Below are 17,689 nucleotides of genomic sequence, written 5' to 3'. Positions count from 1 at the left end.
GTTCTATTTCTTAGTATTGACTCATTATCATTACAGAAAAATCTTCTGCGGAAATTATTGTCACATGACCCCACGAAGCGACCTAATGCATCTGAAATACTGGAGACTTTGAAGGAGTGGAAGAATGTTGTGAAAAATGAACGAAGCACGTGGTAGAGCCCTTCTAAAAAAGTATCCTACTTTGGATATTCAATTTTTCTGTAACTGTCTAAAATCTTCTAGGGACTGCTGATGGTATTTACCTTCTATTTTAATTTTTCCCTTAATTTTTCACTACATTTTAGGAAGGTTTGAATCTTTTTTTTTTTTTTAACTTCAGAAACATTCATACATTTGCCTAATTTTCCTGGCTCATCTCCTTATTATAAACATTGAGGGGAATCTCTCAAATTTTTTATGTCAATTAGTGAATCAATCAATTAATAATATTTATCAAGTGTTCACTCTTTCTAGGCCAAAAAATATATTTCCTTGTCTTAAATAGCTAACCAGCTTGTTAGAGAAATATGGTATCCCTAAAAAGATAAGTGATATACAATCATTTTGGAAAACAATTTGGTCTGATCTGGTTAAGTTGAAGGTGTATATACCCTCAAAGCCATCAGTTCCATTCCCACTTGCATGCCTACAAGAATGTTCATAGAAACTCTGTTTACAACAGCCAAAAGAACAAAAAACAATGTCCATCACAAGAAGAATGGATAGTTTTTTTCATACATTGTAATACTGTACAGAAGTGAAAATGAACGAATGACAAGCTAAATGCAGTAACATGATACATCTCATAGGAACATAATGTTAAGCGAACACAGCTGGTTACAGAAAATATAGACAGAATGGTTCTCTTTACATAAAGTTCCAGAGAGAATGCTAAATGAAATAATTTTGTTTAGAAATGCAAACAAATGTGGTCAAATAATAAAAGGAAAGAAAGGAATAAAGAAATAATAAATCCCATAGTGGTTCTCTGAGGAAGGACAAAAGTGCTGTGACCCAGGGGGTGATCTGCGAAGGTAACAGTTCACCTTTTTAGCTTAAACTGGCTGTTGAGTTTACTACTGCTTACTGCCTAGTTATTCTTTTTTATCTTAAATACATCTTGTATCTATTAGAACACACACTTTAAAGAGATAACTGTGCCAGAAGGCAGGAGGTAAGCACAGAAAGTAGTCAATCTGGCGGGGTTCACATGAGAACCCTTTCTACTGAGGTATCATGGCGCAGGGCTTAGACGTGGTATTCCAGTGAGACTTCAAGTAGGGGGGGGATATAGCTGAGTAGAGAGGAATAGTATGGGCAGTAGTCTGGGCAAGAAGCGTGGCTTGAGTTCTGGAAGAGATGTACCTGAGAAACACTGAGTATACTCGTTTGTCTCCCTGAATCCCTGGAGGGAGTACCAGAAGATAATTTGGGTGGCATCTTGGAAGAACCCGAGGGTTGATTTAAACTTGAGAGCAACCAATTAGCATTCTAAAGTTGTCATATAATTTTACAAGTTTTTAAAATGAGCCAAATTTAGGCTAAGCAGAAAATTCCAGAGAAAATGCTTTTATAAAGGCTTAGGGCTATTTCTAAAGTTACTAAAAGCAGCTAATACGGTTTTCAACTCCCAATGCAGTATGTGATCAAGGCAGGGTTTATCAATGAATGCTAAAACTATTGGTTGAAAAGGTGTTGGGGAACGAGATCTTCACAGGACTTAAATATAATCCCACAGATGATATATCAGTTACAAGGGGGGAGAAGGGAAATGCACCTTTACAATGGAAAGATCTCGTTGTGTCCTCCATAACTACATGATTAAATCTAGCATCACTGAAGGTGGGACAAACTAATATTATGCTTCTCCTGATGTGATTGATGTAAGAATTATCTATCACACTATCACCTATTTAGTTTTCTCGCCCAAAGCATTTAGCTGAAATTCAGTCATGAAGAAATTATTAGACAAACCCTGAATGAAGTCATTCTATAAGATAATTACCTTGGGCTTTTCAAAAAGGCCAATATCATAAAATCAAAAGTAGAGGAAACATTCTAAATAGAAAGAGGCTAGAGAGATATAATGACCAAATACGATGTTTGAATCTTGATTGTACCCTGGATGTTAAAAAGAAAAAAGAAAAAAACCCCAGCAAATAGCTGTAAAAGATGTTTTGGGGACAATTAAGAACATTTGGATATGGACTGCATATTAGATGGCGTTATAGATAATTGTTAATTTTTGTAGGTGTGATAATATTGTGGTCATGCAGGAAAATGTCTTATTCTTAGGCAATGCATGAGGCAGTATTTAGGGGTGAAGTGACATGATATTGGCAACTTTATTTTTTTTTAAGATTTTTTATTTATTTATTTGAGAGAGAGAGCAGGAGCGGGGTGGGGGGGTAGTGGTGGTGGAGAGGAAGGAGAAGCAGACTCCCTGCTGAGCAGGGAGCCCAATGTGGGGCTTGATCCCAGGACCCTGAGATCATGACCTGAGCCGAAGGCAGACATGTAACCGACTGAGCCACCCTGGTGCCCCAATATTGGCAACTTTCAAATGTTCAGCAAAAATCAATTATGTACATGGAGAGAGAAAATGGGGCAAAATGTTGAAAACTGAACAACTGATACATCTAGATGGAGGATATAGAAGTTATTAATGCACATATGTGATTTGGTTTTTATACATATACATATGTGTGTATGTGTGTGTATGTGTCAGCTACATAATTTGTGGGACCCAATGAAATGAAAACATGAGGCCCTTGTTCAAAAATTAAGCATGGGGGATACTTCTTGAACATGGAACTTTGTGCAACTGCACTGGTCCCACACCCATGAGGTCAGACATGTATGTGAACGTACACATATCCATATACACACATATATGTGCACACATACATGTATCAGATGAAATGTTTAGAAGTCTAAATACCAGCTTCTCCAAGACTCCGTTATCCAGGGCACTGACTAGAAACATAAACTCACAATATCCATTCCCTACTTGAGTGTTCACCATAACTTGAGGTTCCTGGCATGTTCACTTTTTATTATAGAATAATAAATGATGCCAGTATTATTCATATTTATTTTCATAAATTTTTATGTTAAAACATACATCAAAAGAGAGAATGGGGGGTGTCTGGGTGGCTCAGTCGGTTAAGCATCCAACTCTTGATTTTGGCTTAGGTCATGATCTCATGGTGGTGGGATTGAGCCCCATGTTGGGCTCTGCGTTCAACGGGGAGCCTGCTTCTCTCCCTCTCCCTCTGCCCCAATCCCTGCTCTCTCTCTCAGATAAATAAGTAAAATCTTAAAAAAAAAAAAGAGAGAAAAGAATAGTGAAACTCTATGTACCCATCACCTAGTTTCAACAACGATCAGTATTCCATCTTTCTTGTTATATATACCCCCTTCTTTTTTAAAATTTTCTTTTACTGGAGTATTCTAAAACGAATCTCAGGCATTATATCATTTCACTTGTAAATACTTAAAAACATATATCAGAATATAAGATCTTTTGAATTTTAACAAAACCATGATAACATTGTCATTCAATAAAATTAATAAGATTTCCTTGATTGTCATCCAATAATCTTGTCTGTATTCAGTTTTCTTCACAAAAAAATATTTTTACTGGTTGTTTAAATCAGGATCCAACATTGTGTGTAGCTGATGTCTCTTACTCTAACATTTACCCCTGTTCTCAGTTTTTCCTCTTGCCATTTATTTGAGGAAGGAACTGGATCACATATCCTGTAGAATTTCCTTCATTCAGGATCTGACTGATAACATCCCCATGGTGTCTAGTTAGAACTAGAAGCTTGATTTGATTCTGGTTCAGATTTTCTTCCCCAAGAATACTGTGTCAGTGATGCTGTATACTTCCTTTGGCATCACTTTGGGAGGAGTATGTTTGGTTTTTCCACTTTCGGTGGTCTGAAGATTGATCGGTGGGCTCTGGGGGTGTCAGGTCCTATCAAGTTTCCTACCCATCTTCCACCTAACGGTTTTGGCAACCATTGATGATTGTTTTTTGGATCCATTATTTCCTTAAGGGTTGCAAAATAGGAATTTTCGGATCCTATCAAACCTCTTTGTCATCTGTGATTCTTCTAGAAAGAACTTAAATGGGACAGATGGGATATTTATTTTTAAAATGGGTTGGTGCCCTGGCAAACTCCAAAGGTGACAAATGAGGTGTTTGTTTTTTGACCATGGGTGGGTGTGACCCAACCAGTTCTTTGAAACACTGTGCTCAGAATGGGTTGGAGCAGGAGGAGACTATATTTAAAAGACCAGAATGCTGAGAGGCTGTGCCGGCCTGGAAAAAATGGTGGGGTCAGAACCAAGAGGACTTGGTAACGAATTGTGAGGATTAAGGAGAAGGTGTGCAGCAGACATTACCTCCAGGTTTGCTTAAATGCATGTGGCTGGATTAGGATGCCATTACAGGAAATACAGGCCCCAATCACATTAACCCCCAAAGAGCCACACACACTTGAGAGCTATTTTGTCTCACACTTTTAGCTATCACACAATTTCTCATTAGGATTTAAGCCAATAGTGAGGTCACTGCATGTCTGTGCTCACGGTGAGGTGAACACTTGAGGGAGGTAAAACGTGAGCTCTCGTGTGGAGATGCCATGTTTGGGTTGCAGCCAGAATATTCAGGCGAAGATGTAGAGCACACTGTAGGAAACACATGATAGGGACATGGTGGAAAGGATGGAATCGTATGCAGAATAATGTGTATGGTATCTGGAAGTAACCCCTGCAGCTCAACTTTGAATCCGGGGGATTGCCAAGGGAGATCATATAGAGGAAAGCAGGCTAAGGGACAAAATATGGCAGACAGATCATTTAGATATTTACTCTTTATATCGAGATGTCCACCCAGTCCTTAATGTCTATGATTCTGTTATTCTGTATCTGTGACTGTGGCCTATCCCAAGCCTTCATTTCCTCAGAAAGGTTTCAGATGGAGGGACTACGGTTGATTGATGTACAGTGGCCTCACTATTGGTTTAAACTCTGACTAAAAACTGTATAATAGGTAAAACTGTGAGGCAAATATCTCTCAAATATGTGTGGCTCTTCAGGGGTTAATTCAAGACCTGTTATCAGTTTTCTATGCTGTGACAAATTACCACAAACTTGGAGGTTGAACACAACACACATTTATTCCCTTAGAGTTTTGGAGGCCAGATGTCTGAAATGAGTTTCACTGGGCTTACGTCGAGGTGTTGGCAGGGACATGCTCCTCTGGAGGCTCCTGCTTCATGACCCATGTTCACTGTTACTTGAATAAGCCCTCACCACACAGGTTGGCTGTGCTACTTGAGTAAGGTTTTGCACTCAGTGGCTCTCTACTACAGTTTCTACCTAAAATTCCCTTCAAATTTTTTAAATAAAATTTTGAGATATAATTCACATACCATACAATTCACCCCTTTAAACTATACAGTTCAATGGTGTCAGGTATGTTCAGAGTTGTGCAGAAAACCCATACCCATTAGCACTCATTCCTCATCTTCCCCCAAAGACTAATTTACTTTCCATCTCTATAGATTGGCCCACTCTGGACATTTCATTTAAATGGAATCATACAATATGTGGTCTTTTTCACTTAGCATAATGTTTTCAAGGTTCATCCATGTTGTGGCATGGATCAGTACTTCATTCCTTTATATTGCCAACGAATTATCAATTATATGGATATATCACATTTTATTTATCTGTTCATCAGTTGATGGACATTTGGGTTGTTTCCACTTTCCTGCTATTATGAACAATGCTACTGTGAATATTCATGGACAAGTTTTATGTGGACATATTTTCGTTTCTCTTGGGTGAATACCTGGGGGTGGAAGGGCTGGGTCACTTTGTAACCCTCATAACTTTGTGCATCCAGGTTACATTCAGGACCAAATTCAGTGATTTCATAGTGTTCCATCATCCCTGCTCAGAATGAAACTTCTCCCTAGTACTGCTGTTGTTCAGTACCTCAGTATTATGCTCACCAATTTGCCTTGGAGCTCAGTAATTCCTATGTGGCTCTTTCTGTGAATTTCTGGAAAGCAGGGACGGGCTCTCTCATTTTTGTATACCCCAAGGCGGTGAATGTACTGCCTTGCATAAAGCAGAAACTCCGTAAGTGCTTTTGAATTGGTGGGAACTAAAAGTATTAAGAATTTCATATGCTTGATCCTACAAAATGTGTCTAATGCTAAATAATGTTCACTTCCAAATTTCAACAATTAAATGGCAAATAACACTTAAAGGTGTTTAAGGCAAACCAATTTCTATGTTAAAGTCTGTTTATTTTGAATTATAACAGCTCTGGTATTTTGGATTTATATTAAGAAAATGAAACACTTTAGAAATTATAGATAAGACTTTGAAAACTTAGCACAGTATAAACAAAAGTAAATAACACGACATGTTAAAATTTAAGTTTCAAATTTCACATAAATTTCACTGAAGCAAATTCAAATTCACTAAGGCAAATTTAAAAATTCTTTTTAATGTTTTGCTTCTGTTGGTTTTCATTATTGTCCTTGTGAAGTCAACAAAGACTTACATTAATAAAAATAAATTTTTACTCACTGAAAGCCTGTATTTTGCATTGTCGATGGATAAGAATAGAGGGATGCTTCCCACTCTCCAAGGGAGGCCTAGTTCTAGCCCTTGACCTGGAAATGCAGACCACAACTCTAGTAGAGTCACAGACTCCATCAAAGTTATTTGTATGTTCTCAGCCTAATTATGCATGAACATATTAAAAATATTCTTGGCCACTAGGCAGGTGGTCTCCATGGTCATTAACAGGAGAAAAAGAAGTTGGTGCCTAACTCTGTTCCATCTAAATCAATCCATGTGGCTTTGGGAAATGACTGCATGAGTATCAGGCTATTGGCTAAGAGGACAGGAAGTATCTGACTGTAATTCCAAGGAAAGATGAACGTCTTTGTTTTAGCTATTAATTCAATTTTATTGTTTTTTAAGTGAAAAGGTAAATATTAAATAGTATTATTCAATTGTATAATAGAGCTCAATTATACAATTGAGGAAGTCAGCATGTGTGGCCCAGCCCCTGGTGGGTTCTCTCACCTTGAAAGCTGAATGGTCTCAGAATGCAAAGGTGGGCTCTATCCCTGGCAAGGCAGAAGTCTGTAGTTGTGTCTAGGCAGGGAGATATTTTAGGGAGCCTCACAGGAGAATGAGTCAACCTTGCTCTCTACTCCAGCTTCACTGATAAATAAATAAAGCCGACACTTTGATCTCTCTCTGACTCCCATGTCTTACTTCTCAATTTGATCCAGAGTGAAGAGGGGAATAAGAGAGGTATCCTTAAGCCCCAGAAGCATCACAATCGAGTCTTGAATTGTAATTGCCCGTGTCTGTAACACTGGTGTTCTGAAATAGCATTCCATTATTTTTTTGAAGTCTATGAACAACTATAAAGTACAAAGTATTTCCAAAGTTACAAAAAGAACACAACATATAAAAGGCCCTCTTTCTTTAGGCATAATCTGGGAATTCTAACTGTTCAATTGTCTATTTTTAGGAAACATTTCCCAAGTTTCTACTTTACTGAGAATAATCTTAGTCGTGATCTGCCGAAGTTGGTCCTGGGCAATTTGAAGAGAGGTCTTCTTTATCTGTGATTTATGTGAGGAAAATAAAAGATTAATACAACTTGTACAGTAAACTATTCCAGAAAATTATGTTAACATAACATGTGTTTCGTAGCTGTGTTTGCTACTTACTCAGCTAAACCAGGAAAAGATACAAGAACCAACAAGTCTTTACTGTCAAGTATAAAGTCCTTAAATTCAAGTTAACAAAGCCAACATGGGCGAATGTATTACAGGGGAAAGTACTTGACTCTGTAAGACATCTGGCCAGTTTTAAACCCATTTGGAGTGGATTTCAACATTCTGATTTTTATAGTTCAGGGATAATATCTAACTACATAAAAGCTAGTTCTAAAAATTTTAAATATTTTTCAAGTACTATAGCTGGAAAGAATCTTTAAAAATAAATCATGAAAACAAATCATCCAATTAACTCAAAAATTCTTCCTTTTTGAAATAGAAGACTGAAAAATTCCCTTCTGCACATTTAGTTTCTGAAAAGTTAAAAGCACCTTTAATAAGGCCTCAATTAATGGGGCGCCTGGGTGGCTCAGGTGGTTAAGCTCAGGTCATGATCTCAGGGTTCTGGGACAGAGCCCCTTGTTGGGCTCCCTGCTCAGTGGGGAGTCTGCTTCTCCCTCTCCCTCTGCACCAACCCCCAAACCCCCACTCATGCTCTCTCTCTCAAATAGATTAAAAAAAAAGACCTCAATTATTTTTTTTTTAAGATTTTATTTATTTATTTATTCATGAGAGACGGGGGGCGGGGCAGAGGGAGAAGCAGGCTCCCAAGGAGCAGGGAGCCCAATGCGGGACCCGATCCCAGAACCCCGAAGGCAGACGCTTAACCATCTGAGCCACCCAGGCGCCCAAGACCTCAATTATTTCTATATTCACTATTGCTTTAAGACATTGGTCCCAAATTGCCATTTGGATGGAGTAAGAAATTACCATTGTCTATGGGAAATGTGACTTTCACACACACAAAAATCAAAGCTAAAAAGAAAATCAAAGAACATTTGTATTCACTATTTTTAAAAAGTGCGAAGTATCCTCTTACCTTCATAGGCTGTTCCACACCAAATACAATACAGATGCTCTTCTCTTAAATAACCAGTCAATATTTGTAATTTTTCCAGTACCTAGATATAGGAGGACATAGGGGCACATTAATAGTTCAAATTGAACAGAATCTTGGTTTTCTGGTGTCTTGGATCCTGCCAAGTTAGCCCAAAGCCATAAATCTGCTACTCTCTTAACCAGGCAGGAGAAGTATGAAGGGCAGAGTATATCAGACCATGTTCCAGTTTATCAGCCACCCTGATATTTTCACAAGTCTGCCAGACACAAAGAGACCACTTGTTAACATTTAGAAAATAGGTTTGGGCTGGCTCTATTTTAATCACCATCCTTTAAAGACCCGTCTACTTTCAAAGAATCTTCCTCCCTGGTGGGATGAGAGTGAACACTGCCTCCTTTGTCCTTAAAGTTCTCAACAATGGTCTCCCAGTTAAGTGGAACATTGGTTTTTCAAATTGTAAATGTTTCCTACAAAATGCTCACATACAAATAAGCATAGAAATAGGATTCCTTTCTTGGATAATCTCCATTTCCTTTGAATTATGTTTTTTGACTTTGTTTATGGGTGGAGGAGAGAGGTACTCCTATAGAATCACTTCCAGGAATTTAACAGGCAACAAGGTAGAAATTAAATAATTTACATTTGCAGCTCATCTGTCATCCAAACTGAAGCTGAGATGAGAGTGTAAACTGAAGCGAAAGGAAGAAATTATATAAAGTTTTGGTAAAGCTATAATGTCGTGGTTCTCAAGAAGGGCTCAGAGTGTTAGTGGTGCCAACGCTGAGACACCCTGCTCAAGGAACTGGTGCCAAAACATACACTTATGTCTTCACTCTTATATTCATCTTCATCTGGCTCTTTTTCTTCCTCTTCCTCTTCCTCAGTCTCCTCTTCAAGCCCCAACCAGTACCATGCTTCCCTGGGAAACGGAATGTTCTGAAAATGGGAGAATTATTCCCAATTAAACACAAGTTTGTTCGTGTCAACATGAATTCATATTCTTTCAATTCAATATTTACTGAGTGCTGCCTCAAGAGTCAAGCACTGGGCTATATGAACCATGGGGATGAAGACCCAGTTGGAATACTGTCCCCAAGTTGCTGCCGGTCTAGTAAGGAAAAGAAGACATGGGTATACGTAGCCTAATGGGTATAAAATAATACATATAAGCTAGAAATCTTAAGTGCCATGACACAGACACAAAATAAAATGCTATGAAAATATAGAAAAGTGGGAGATGGCTTCCAGCGATCTACTTACATACGAGGGATATTTTACAAACGTTTTTGAGACTTAAGATGAAGTCATTTTATTTTGGTGGAAACATCAAAATAAAAAAAGCAAAGTGAAATAAAAATAGAAGAAAAAACAGGATGTTAAAAACCACTCACATCTGAAACAGATAGTAATCTACCATGGTTTTACTAGTTAGGGACACAAAAGGTACTGAATATGGACAAAATATAGGCTATTCTGGTTAATCAAATATTCTGGCAAACAGAATTTCCACACGCACCAGCTCTGAGTCATTGATACTCAAATAAGCAGAGAACAATTAAATATAAAAACATTATTTGACGCTTAGTGGGTAATTCAGACCACTCCGGTTCCTGCAGAGGACAAGTCATTGTGAGTACCAATCATCAAAGATCAGTAGTGCGTGTTAAATGAAAGCTTTACCGGGTAGCAGGCTAGATACACTGGGCTTGGAGTTCTTTTCTTTTTTTTCTCTAATTATAGGGAAAATCACACCAGGTGCCAAAAGTGTTCCACACTCCACACAGGTGAAAGGCTTGCCTTCTGAGTATCCAACTGCTGGCATGCTCGCTGGCTTCTCCTCAGGTCCCCTTCCAGCTTCACTTCATCATGCTTATGTTTAAATCGCAGTCTAAAAAAAATAAAAATCAATCAATCAATCAATCAATCAATCACAGTCTCATTGAAAGAAAACCACAGTCCACTGAGAGTCTGTACTCTCTTTACACATTTTATGTGCCCAACTCCCAGAAAACATACACAGGAAAGACAAGATGAAACCCAACGTAGCGCAAGTACAAAGTGTTACCGAAATTGCTCTGCAGCTGTTTCTTCAGCTTGGTTTTTCATGTGAATCTTCCTCCTGTAGCTTTCTAGTTTTTCCTCTGCTTTCCGTTTCAGTAATGCCTCATGACCAAGGCCGCTTTTTCCTGTTCAAACAGCAAACTCTGCTGAGGGACCTGCTGGCTTCACACTTTTAAAACATGGCAACTGACCTATTTGCATATGACACACAATTCTAATCTGAGAACAATCACTCAAAATCATTTGACATGAATGACAAGAGAAAACAGTAGAGATTTTTTTTTTCTAAACCCAAACACACAATTTGATTTTTATAAGATCATTAGTCTGATCTCATATGATAGTCACACTATATAAAATTTTTTAAATTGGGAAAACAGTATCAAGTGTCATACTTGCATATAAATATCATGAACAAATAAAATAAATATTTTTCTCTTTAATTCATACAAAGTATTTAGAAAAACACTGAATGGATAAATCTGTCTTAGAAGACTTTTAGGACATTTCAAAGGACAAAAGTAGCTCTGCATTTTTAATGGTCACAGCATTTTTTCCCCATATTTTTACGATTTAAATTTTATTTTATACTCACTGAAATTTTTATTTTTAGTTTAAAAGATCTAGAAGTTTAAGAAATATCTTACTGAGGGTTTCCTATGATTAGAACTGTAATAGTACTACCATAAAAAAAGTATTTAGTAAGCAAATATATGTGCTAGATCTAAACATCAGTTCTTATTACTGGTAAATATACTCAAAAATAATTATATACCTGTTTTGACGTTGAGAGGAATTGGCTCAACAATACCTTCTCCTAAGAAAAGAGAACAAAATACACAAACTACTTTAGAAATTCTTCCGCAAACTATAGGTGAGCACGGTATTGCAACGTTACAATATTCTTCCAGCTTCAATGTCACTTGAGACTGAAAACTGACTATCTAATCAACTACCTCCCTTGCCTTCAAATACCCGCTCCTCAGTAAGGCTGCCCCACAGGGCCTTCTGAAGGTACGGTTTCCTGAAGTGAAAACATGGATACTCTATGTCCAAGAGGGTGGCAGCCTCCAGAGAAAGCAAAGACTTGCTAGGTGAGGATCAAAGCCATTACAATAAAGAAGAGAAGACGAGAAAGACAGCTTACTACAAACATATGGCCTCTCCATCTTAATAAACAGTCTCACTTTCTAAAAGGGAAGTGAGAATTGAGCTTGTCCAACCAGATGCTCATTTAGGCAGCTGCCACAGGTATAGAGCGAGCAGGGCAGAGTGCCGCCATTCTCCTCAATGTCATTTCACTGTCCTTGGGCTGTTGCACTCCTCAACCCTTCTCTTGTCACCATTCTTAGCCGCTGCCTTCATTGTAAGTCTCGTCCATCCCTGATGTTAGCACCTTCAAGGCTGAGCTGGGCTGATAAGTAGCTCTTGATGGCAAACGGTTATCTAAGGTGGCGTGGGAAGATGAAAGTTCTCTATATGGCTTGTTAGCATATAAGAGACTAGCTAAATTGTCTTAATTTCGGTGGAGATGGGTAAAGAGTCATCTCTGGTACTCATCAATAGATCACCATTTGGTGGTTAGGAACACCTGCTTCTGTCCAGACAGAACTTACCGCTCTTGCCAAGGGCCTGACCACTTTTATATCCCATCTTTTGGAGCAGAGCAAATCCTTTGTTTTCACAGCCTAGTGCATTCTTCAACCCAATGTCACGTCTTTCTTGTTCTTCTTCTTTTAAACTCTTCTGCCTATTTTTCAAATTAGCTTCCTGTTGCTTTTCTTCTTTTCGACGGGCTTCTCGGATCTGCCTCAGCATTGGCACTCCTGGTCTGATGTCTTGTCTGAAAAATAAGGGAAAAGGTGATTTTGGATGAGTACCTGAAGTTTTCTCATAACTTTGCTACTTACTCATTTAACACTGCTTAAAAGTTCAGTACCGGTATGATCACCTTGTTATTATTGATATTAGAATATAATCAGTGACCTCTGAGAATGGCTGTTTTAATAAAAATAATGAAGGCTGGTGCCAGATTGTAGGAAACTAAAGGAAGTATAGAGGTGAAGAAATAGTAATTTTACACTAATTTTTCTAGGAGGTTGGAAATAATAAAGAGCAAAGTTGAATACTAGCTAGAAGAGACAATAAGAAAATAAAACAGAAGAGAAATTTCCTTGAAAGAAGAGAATAACAAGAATCAAGGGCAGAAGTCAATGTTTAGCATTAAAAGAGAAATAAAGGCTCCTAGTATCTTTATATGAAAATGAAGGCGATGCTCCCATAAAGCAATGAAACTAATCTTCCAACCCGCATTTAAAATCAATGTCATTACTTAGGAGTCTTCTACATGCCATTACATGAGATGTACACATTTACTTACTGGACATTAATGAAGGAATCTGACATATAGTCCTCTTCTTCTGCCATGTTCAACTTCATATGGCAAAAGTATCTACAAATCAAATAGGATAAAGTAACAATACCTATCTTTTCAGTTTATAATGGAAATAGACCTGTCTCTGCAGCCCTCCCACACATTCAAGTGCCTCCCAGCATCTTTCTGTGTGAAGCTCCCCAACAACTCATTCTCTTCTACCCCAAGCCTCCTTCATATCCTATTATTTTCAAATGAATGTAACTACAATCTGCCCATTCCTGACCTCTTACAAACCTCTGCCAAGCCTTCCTCTACAATACCCCTCATTTTTCCTATAGTTAAGGCATTTCTTTCTCATCTAAACTATTACAACAACTTCCTAACAGGTCTCATTGCATTTGGCCTCTCCTCTTCCAATCTGTCTCCTACACGCTCTCCAGAGTGTTGTTTTTTTAAGACAACTTTTTTTTAAAGCTTATTTATTTATTTTTAATCTCTACACCCAACGTGGGGCTTGAACTCACAACTCTGAGATCAAGAGTCGTGTGCTCTTCCCACTAAAAGCCAGCCAGGTGGCCCCAGAGTGTTTTTTTTTTTTTTTAAAAAACATAAGTCAGGTCATTTAACCTGTTTCAAATCCTTCAATAAGCTTTACCCTGTAGACACTGGAGGACCAGTCACTTTAACATGGTAGCAGGAGGAATTCTTCATAATCTGACCTCTGACTCTCCTTTAGGATTCAATATTCAAGTCATATGGGCTTCTCATTGCCCTCTGAACATACTACAGACATTTCCTTCCTCCTGGGCCTAGGTGACCCTCCTTCACAAAGTCTGTCCTGACCATTCCAGGCCTTGCTCTACAGCACTTCATGTCCAAGCTGCTCATTTAGAACTTGATACAGTTAACATCTTACTTATATGGAAACATTTTTGAGGAGAGTTTCCATCCAAAATAGTTAAAATCATGTAATTATTTTCCCTTACAGGTATAAAATAATTATCAAGAAAATTGCATCTCAAACTTTATTATGTATAGGAATTGCCTCAGGATCTTCTTAAAATCCAGAGTCTGATTCTGAACTAGAGCCTGAAGTTCTGTATTTCTAATAGGCTCGCAGGTGACATCGATGCTGCTGGTCCAGTGCCTAGTTACAAAGGGTAGTCATTTGTTGCAGTGCATACATGCTGTTTTTGCCTGCATCCTTTCCTTTGAGGACCCAGCCCTCTGCCCTCCATGCAGTTCTAGTGGAGGGTGGCAATCTCAGTACTCTGTACTGGGAACTCCCAATTCTGGTACACTATGTCCCAGCAACAGAGGAGGTGATGAGCTAACCAGGGCAGATAAGCATCGCTTTCCTTATGTGATATGAATATACGATTGTGGGGGGAAAGAAATCTCTTCACTGGGGTTTCTGAACTGGAAGTATGTGAAGCTGGGCTACAGATGGCCACCTTCCTGGCCATTTGAAGAGATTCTATTCTGCAGAATGAAACCAGATAGAAAAAATGCACAAAGGTAGTCCTAAAAGCAATGAGTCTCTACCTCTAGTTCCTAAGACCCTGATTCCTATAGCTCTTTCTTTGATGCTGTGACTAACATTCTTCCCAGTTACATAGGCTAATAAATTTCCTCATTTCTTAAACTTGGAATAGGGATTCTGTCAACTGCAACTGAGAGTTTGGACAATTACAATGGATGGGAAAGCTATTACTGTACTGTTTTTGTTTGTTTTTATAATTTTTTAGTGTATATCTTCCTAACCAGGCTGTAAACCCCAAAGAAAAGTTCCCTATATCCCTACCACCATGGCCCAAACATCATAAATTCTAAATGTTTAGCCACGATAAGAACAAGAAAGGTCTTTCCTTTGTGATTTTGTAATAATAGAATACTTTTCTCCCTAGGTCATGTCTTAAAACAAATCTACAGATAATGAATTTTTATAAGGCAAACACTCTTGTAACCAAGTGGTAGCCTCCCAGATGGCCCCCAATGATTCTTGCCTCTTGATTTTCCACATCCTTGTGCAGTCCCCCTCCACAGTGACTAGGACTGATCCGTAACCAATAGGGTATTGTGGAAATGATGGAGAGTGACTTCTTGGTCATAAAGGACACTACAGCTCTTAGATCACTCTAACTCTGGCTAGATTACTCATTCTAAAGAAAGTCAGCTGTCATGTACTGATGACACTTAAGCAGCTCTATGGAAAGGTCCACACAGGAAGATCTGAGGCCTCCTGTCCACAACCATTACAAACTTGGGAGCCACATGATTGAGACATCTTAGAAACAGAGCCTCAAGCCCCAGTAAAACCTTCAAATGATTCAGCCTGGACTAGCATCTTCATTACATCTTCTTAAGAAAGTCTGAGCTAAGCTAAACTACTAACAAATTCCTGATCCATAGAAACTATGAGATAATAAGTGATTATAGTTATTTCAAGCTGCTAAATTTTGGGATAACTTATTATACAGTAAAAGATAATATAACACATCACCCATATCACAACCCTTGTCAGGTACCCAGGAGCCCTCTTTGTCCCCTACCAACTGTATCATTTTCTTACTTTTCTTCAGAGTTTCATCAGCCATGTGTGCATCCTTAAACATTATCATTTTTCTTTTTATTATAATAAGTTAAAAATATGTAAGATTATACATAGCATTTGTGGTAATTCACCCACTGTCTCTTAACTTCAAATTCTTCATTTCTAGTAACAGTATTCTTACACATAATGGTTTAGCACCTACCCAGTATCTCAAACATTTTTATCCCATTTAATCATTAACAACTATATACAGTAGGAATAGTTAGTCCAGCTTTTTAGTTGGAGAAATTAAGGCTCAGTATGGCTAAATGACTTGCTCAACACCACAAAAAAACCCAGGTCTCAGTGCTCTTGCCATTGCAAACAGGGTTAGATTATTTTTAAGGGACTCATTTAGCTCTAAAGTGTTAGGCAGATCTGAATGGGGGTTCCAGGTTTGTTTTTTTTTTTTTAACTACCCCTTTGTGGATACAATATTCTTTAGCATCATCTAGTCGCATCAAGCATAAGGATAAACTTCCTAAAGCGATAATCCAGGCACAGATGATGGCGGCTTGGACCACAGTAACTGCAGTGGAAGTGGTGAGAAGTGGTCGGATTCTGGGTATATTTTAAAGGTAGCTCTAAGGAGACTGGCTGATAGATCGGAGGCGGTGTGTCAAAGAGAGAAGTCTACGATTACTCCAAGGCTTTTGGTCTGAAGAGCTGGAAGAATGGAGTTACCTATTTTTGAGAGTGGTTAGACTGTAGTAGGTCCGGTTCGGGTGAGGTTAGTTTTGTTTTGTTTTGGCAGAGAGCGGGCAGGGAGGGGGCAACAAAAATGCTGCTTCAGGCCTACGGAGAATCCCATTACGCATCTGAGGGGAGAGGAGGGCTAAGTAGCTGGACATACAGTAGAAACCTAACCAAAAAACCTCAGTCCCCCCATCCCCCCCCCCCCCAGGGACTGCTGATTCCTCCCTTTTCGCGTCCATCCCAGCTGCAAGCATCGCGCAGACGCAACGACTCCCGGGTGGGCATGTAGGTGATGGTGTGATGGGGTAGTCACAACAAGCGCACAGCCCACCGCCCTTCACCATTCTATCTGGCGTCCCTACCCCCTTACCTGGCAGCTCTACTCGCCCCGGGCCAGCTTGCGAGAGCGCGCGCGGCGCATGCGCCCACCTACCAGCAGGGGACGTGTGAGCCTCAGGTCCCACCTGAGTTTCCTATCGAGCAGTCAATCGGAAACCTGTGGCAGGGGAGATTTGGAGGATATAATTAGTGCGCTTGCGCAAAAACCAGCCTTCTGCGCATGCGCTCTCCTTTCGTTTCCTGCTGGCAGGAGTGCGGGAGGCGGGGCATCCGGGTCTTTGGCAGATGCTTCTGGCCCCGGAACTCAGCTGTGCGGCCCCTGCCAGACTAGGAGGTGAGGCCATCCCCGTCTGCCGCCAGAGCATGCACGGTGACACGCACACACACCCCTGTCCCCCCGTACGTTTTCAGAGGGCTGGAGAGGAAAATCGAGTTTGTAATGAACGTTTTCTTTTCTCAGTCTCCGGGCTCGGTTCCGGGCCACCGTCACCTGTCGTTGACAGCCCGAGTGGCCCTGGCAAGGCCTGCGGCGGCCTCTTACACATCCCCTAGGCCTGGCACTGAGCTACCGTGGTCCTCCGAGTAGCCGGGTTAACCCAGACCTGCAGCGCTCTCAGCATCTGTGGGCTGCATTTCCCCCAGCGCCCGGGGTTGCCACTGAAGCTTATGCCACAAGGATGTGGCTCCCTCACCCCATCCCCCTAGGAAGGCTTTTGGAGACTTCCAGTGTGACATCTTTATGCTGGGAGTTTTGACGTCCTCCTGGGCCAGGGGAGGGTAAGGGTGCTGTGCACCGAGCAGTGGGCGAGAAAGGAGGATGGATTGTCAGGCCCAGCCCGTGTTTGATCTGGGTGCTTAAGTTTTAGCATTTATGGAATGAGTTAATGACATGTGTTTTGCTACGCATTTTTCTTGGA

The 17,689-nt window shown here is 39.7% G+C and overlaps 3 protein-coding genes across 12 annotated transcripts in view; 2 read left to right on the top strand and 1 right to left on the bottom strand.

The window, feature by feature from the left end:
- The window catches only part of EIF2AK2 (eukaryotic translation initiation factor 2 alpha kinase 2), a 38,794-nt gene extending 31,222 nt beyond the window's left edge, over window positions 1-7,572 (top strand). For all 8 annotated transcript variants that reach the window (XM_028117120.2, XM_028117118.2, XM_028117113.2 and 5 more), the window contains one exon: window positions 37-7,572. In XM_028117120.2, the coding sequence (XP_027972921.1) occupies window positions 37-156 (120 nt within the window). In that variant the 3' untranslated portion in view covers window positions 157-7,572. The remainder of the gene's footprint in view (window positions 1-36) is intronic.
- Window positions 6,316-16,820, bottom strand: GPATCH11 (G-patch domain containing 11). The gene is made up of 9 exons (XM_028117226.2): window positions 16,804-16,820; window positions 13,148-13,219; window positions 12,384-12,610; window positions 11,543-11,584; window positions 10,772-10,892; window positions 10,504-10,594; window positions 9,526-9,642; window positions 8,686-8,767; window positions 6,316-7,649 (listed from the first exon to the last, which is right to left on the bottom strand). The coding sequence occupies exons 2-9, from the start codon at window positions 13,204-13,206 to the stop codon at window positions 7,594-7,596; spliced, it is 795 nt and encodes a 264-aa protein (XP_027973027.1). The 5' UTR covers window positions 13,207-13,219; window positions 16,804-16,820; the 3' UTR covers window positions 6,316-7,593.
- A 232-nt stretch (window positions 16,821-17,052) lies between these two features.
- The window catches only part of HEATR5B (HEAT repeat containing 5B), a 111,416-nt gene continuing 110,779 nt past the window's right edge, over window positions 17,053-17,689 (top strand). Inside the window, exon 1 of one of the 3 annotated variants that reach the window (XM_028117150.2) lies at window positions 17,053-17,106. The gene's annotated coding sequence lies outside the window, so the exon portion shown is untranslated. Of the gene's footprint in view, window positions 17,172-17,689 lie in introns of all 3 variants that reach the window. The other 2 variants (XM_028117151.2, XM_028117152.2) reach the window with 2 other exon arrangements.

This window comes from Eumetopias jubatus, unplaced genomic scaffold (assembly GCF_037043125.1).
Source record: "Eumetopias jubatus isolate StellerSeaLion01/CBP00866 unplaced genomic scaffold, mEumJub1_p1.0 scaffold_9, whole genome shotgun sequence".
Taxonomy (NCBI): Eukaryota; Metazoa; Chordata; class Mammalia; order Carnivora; family Otariidae; genus Eumetopias; species Eumetopias jubatus.
The sequence above is the reverse complement of the archived record's forward strand: the minus strand, read 5'-3'. Positions and strand labels throughout refer to the sequence as shown.

What these genes read in the sequence shown, in the direction of transcription:
- GPATCH11 (XM_028117226.2), bottom strand. Translation starts at nt 13,206, where the DNA reads ATGAAGTTGAACATGGCAGAAGAAGAGGACTATATGTCAGATTCCTTC. An exon ending in GATTCCTTCATTAATGTCCA is followed by an intron (nt 12,611 to 13,147) that starts GTAAGTAAATGT and finishes CTTATTTTTCAG; the next exon opens with ACAAGACATCAGACCAGGAG. An exon ending in ATAAGAGTGAAGACATAAGT is followed by an intron (nt 8,768 to 9,525) that starts GTATGTTTTGGC and finishes TCCTATATCTAG; the next exon opens with GTACTGGAAAAATTACAAAT.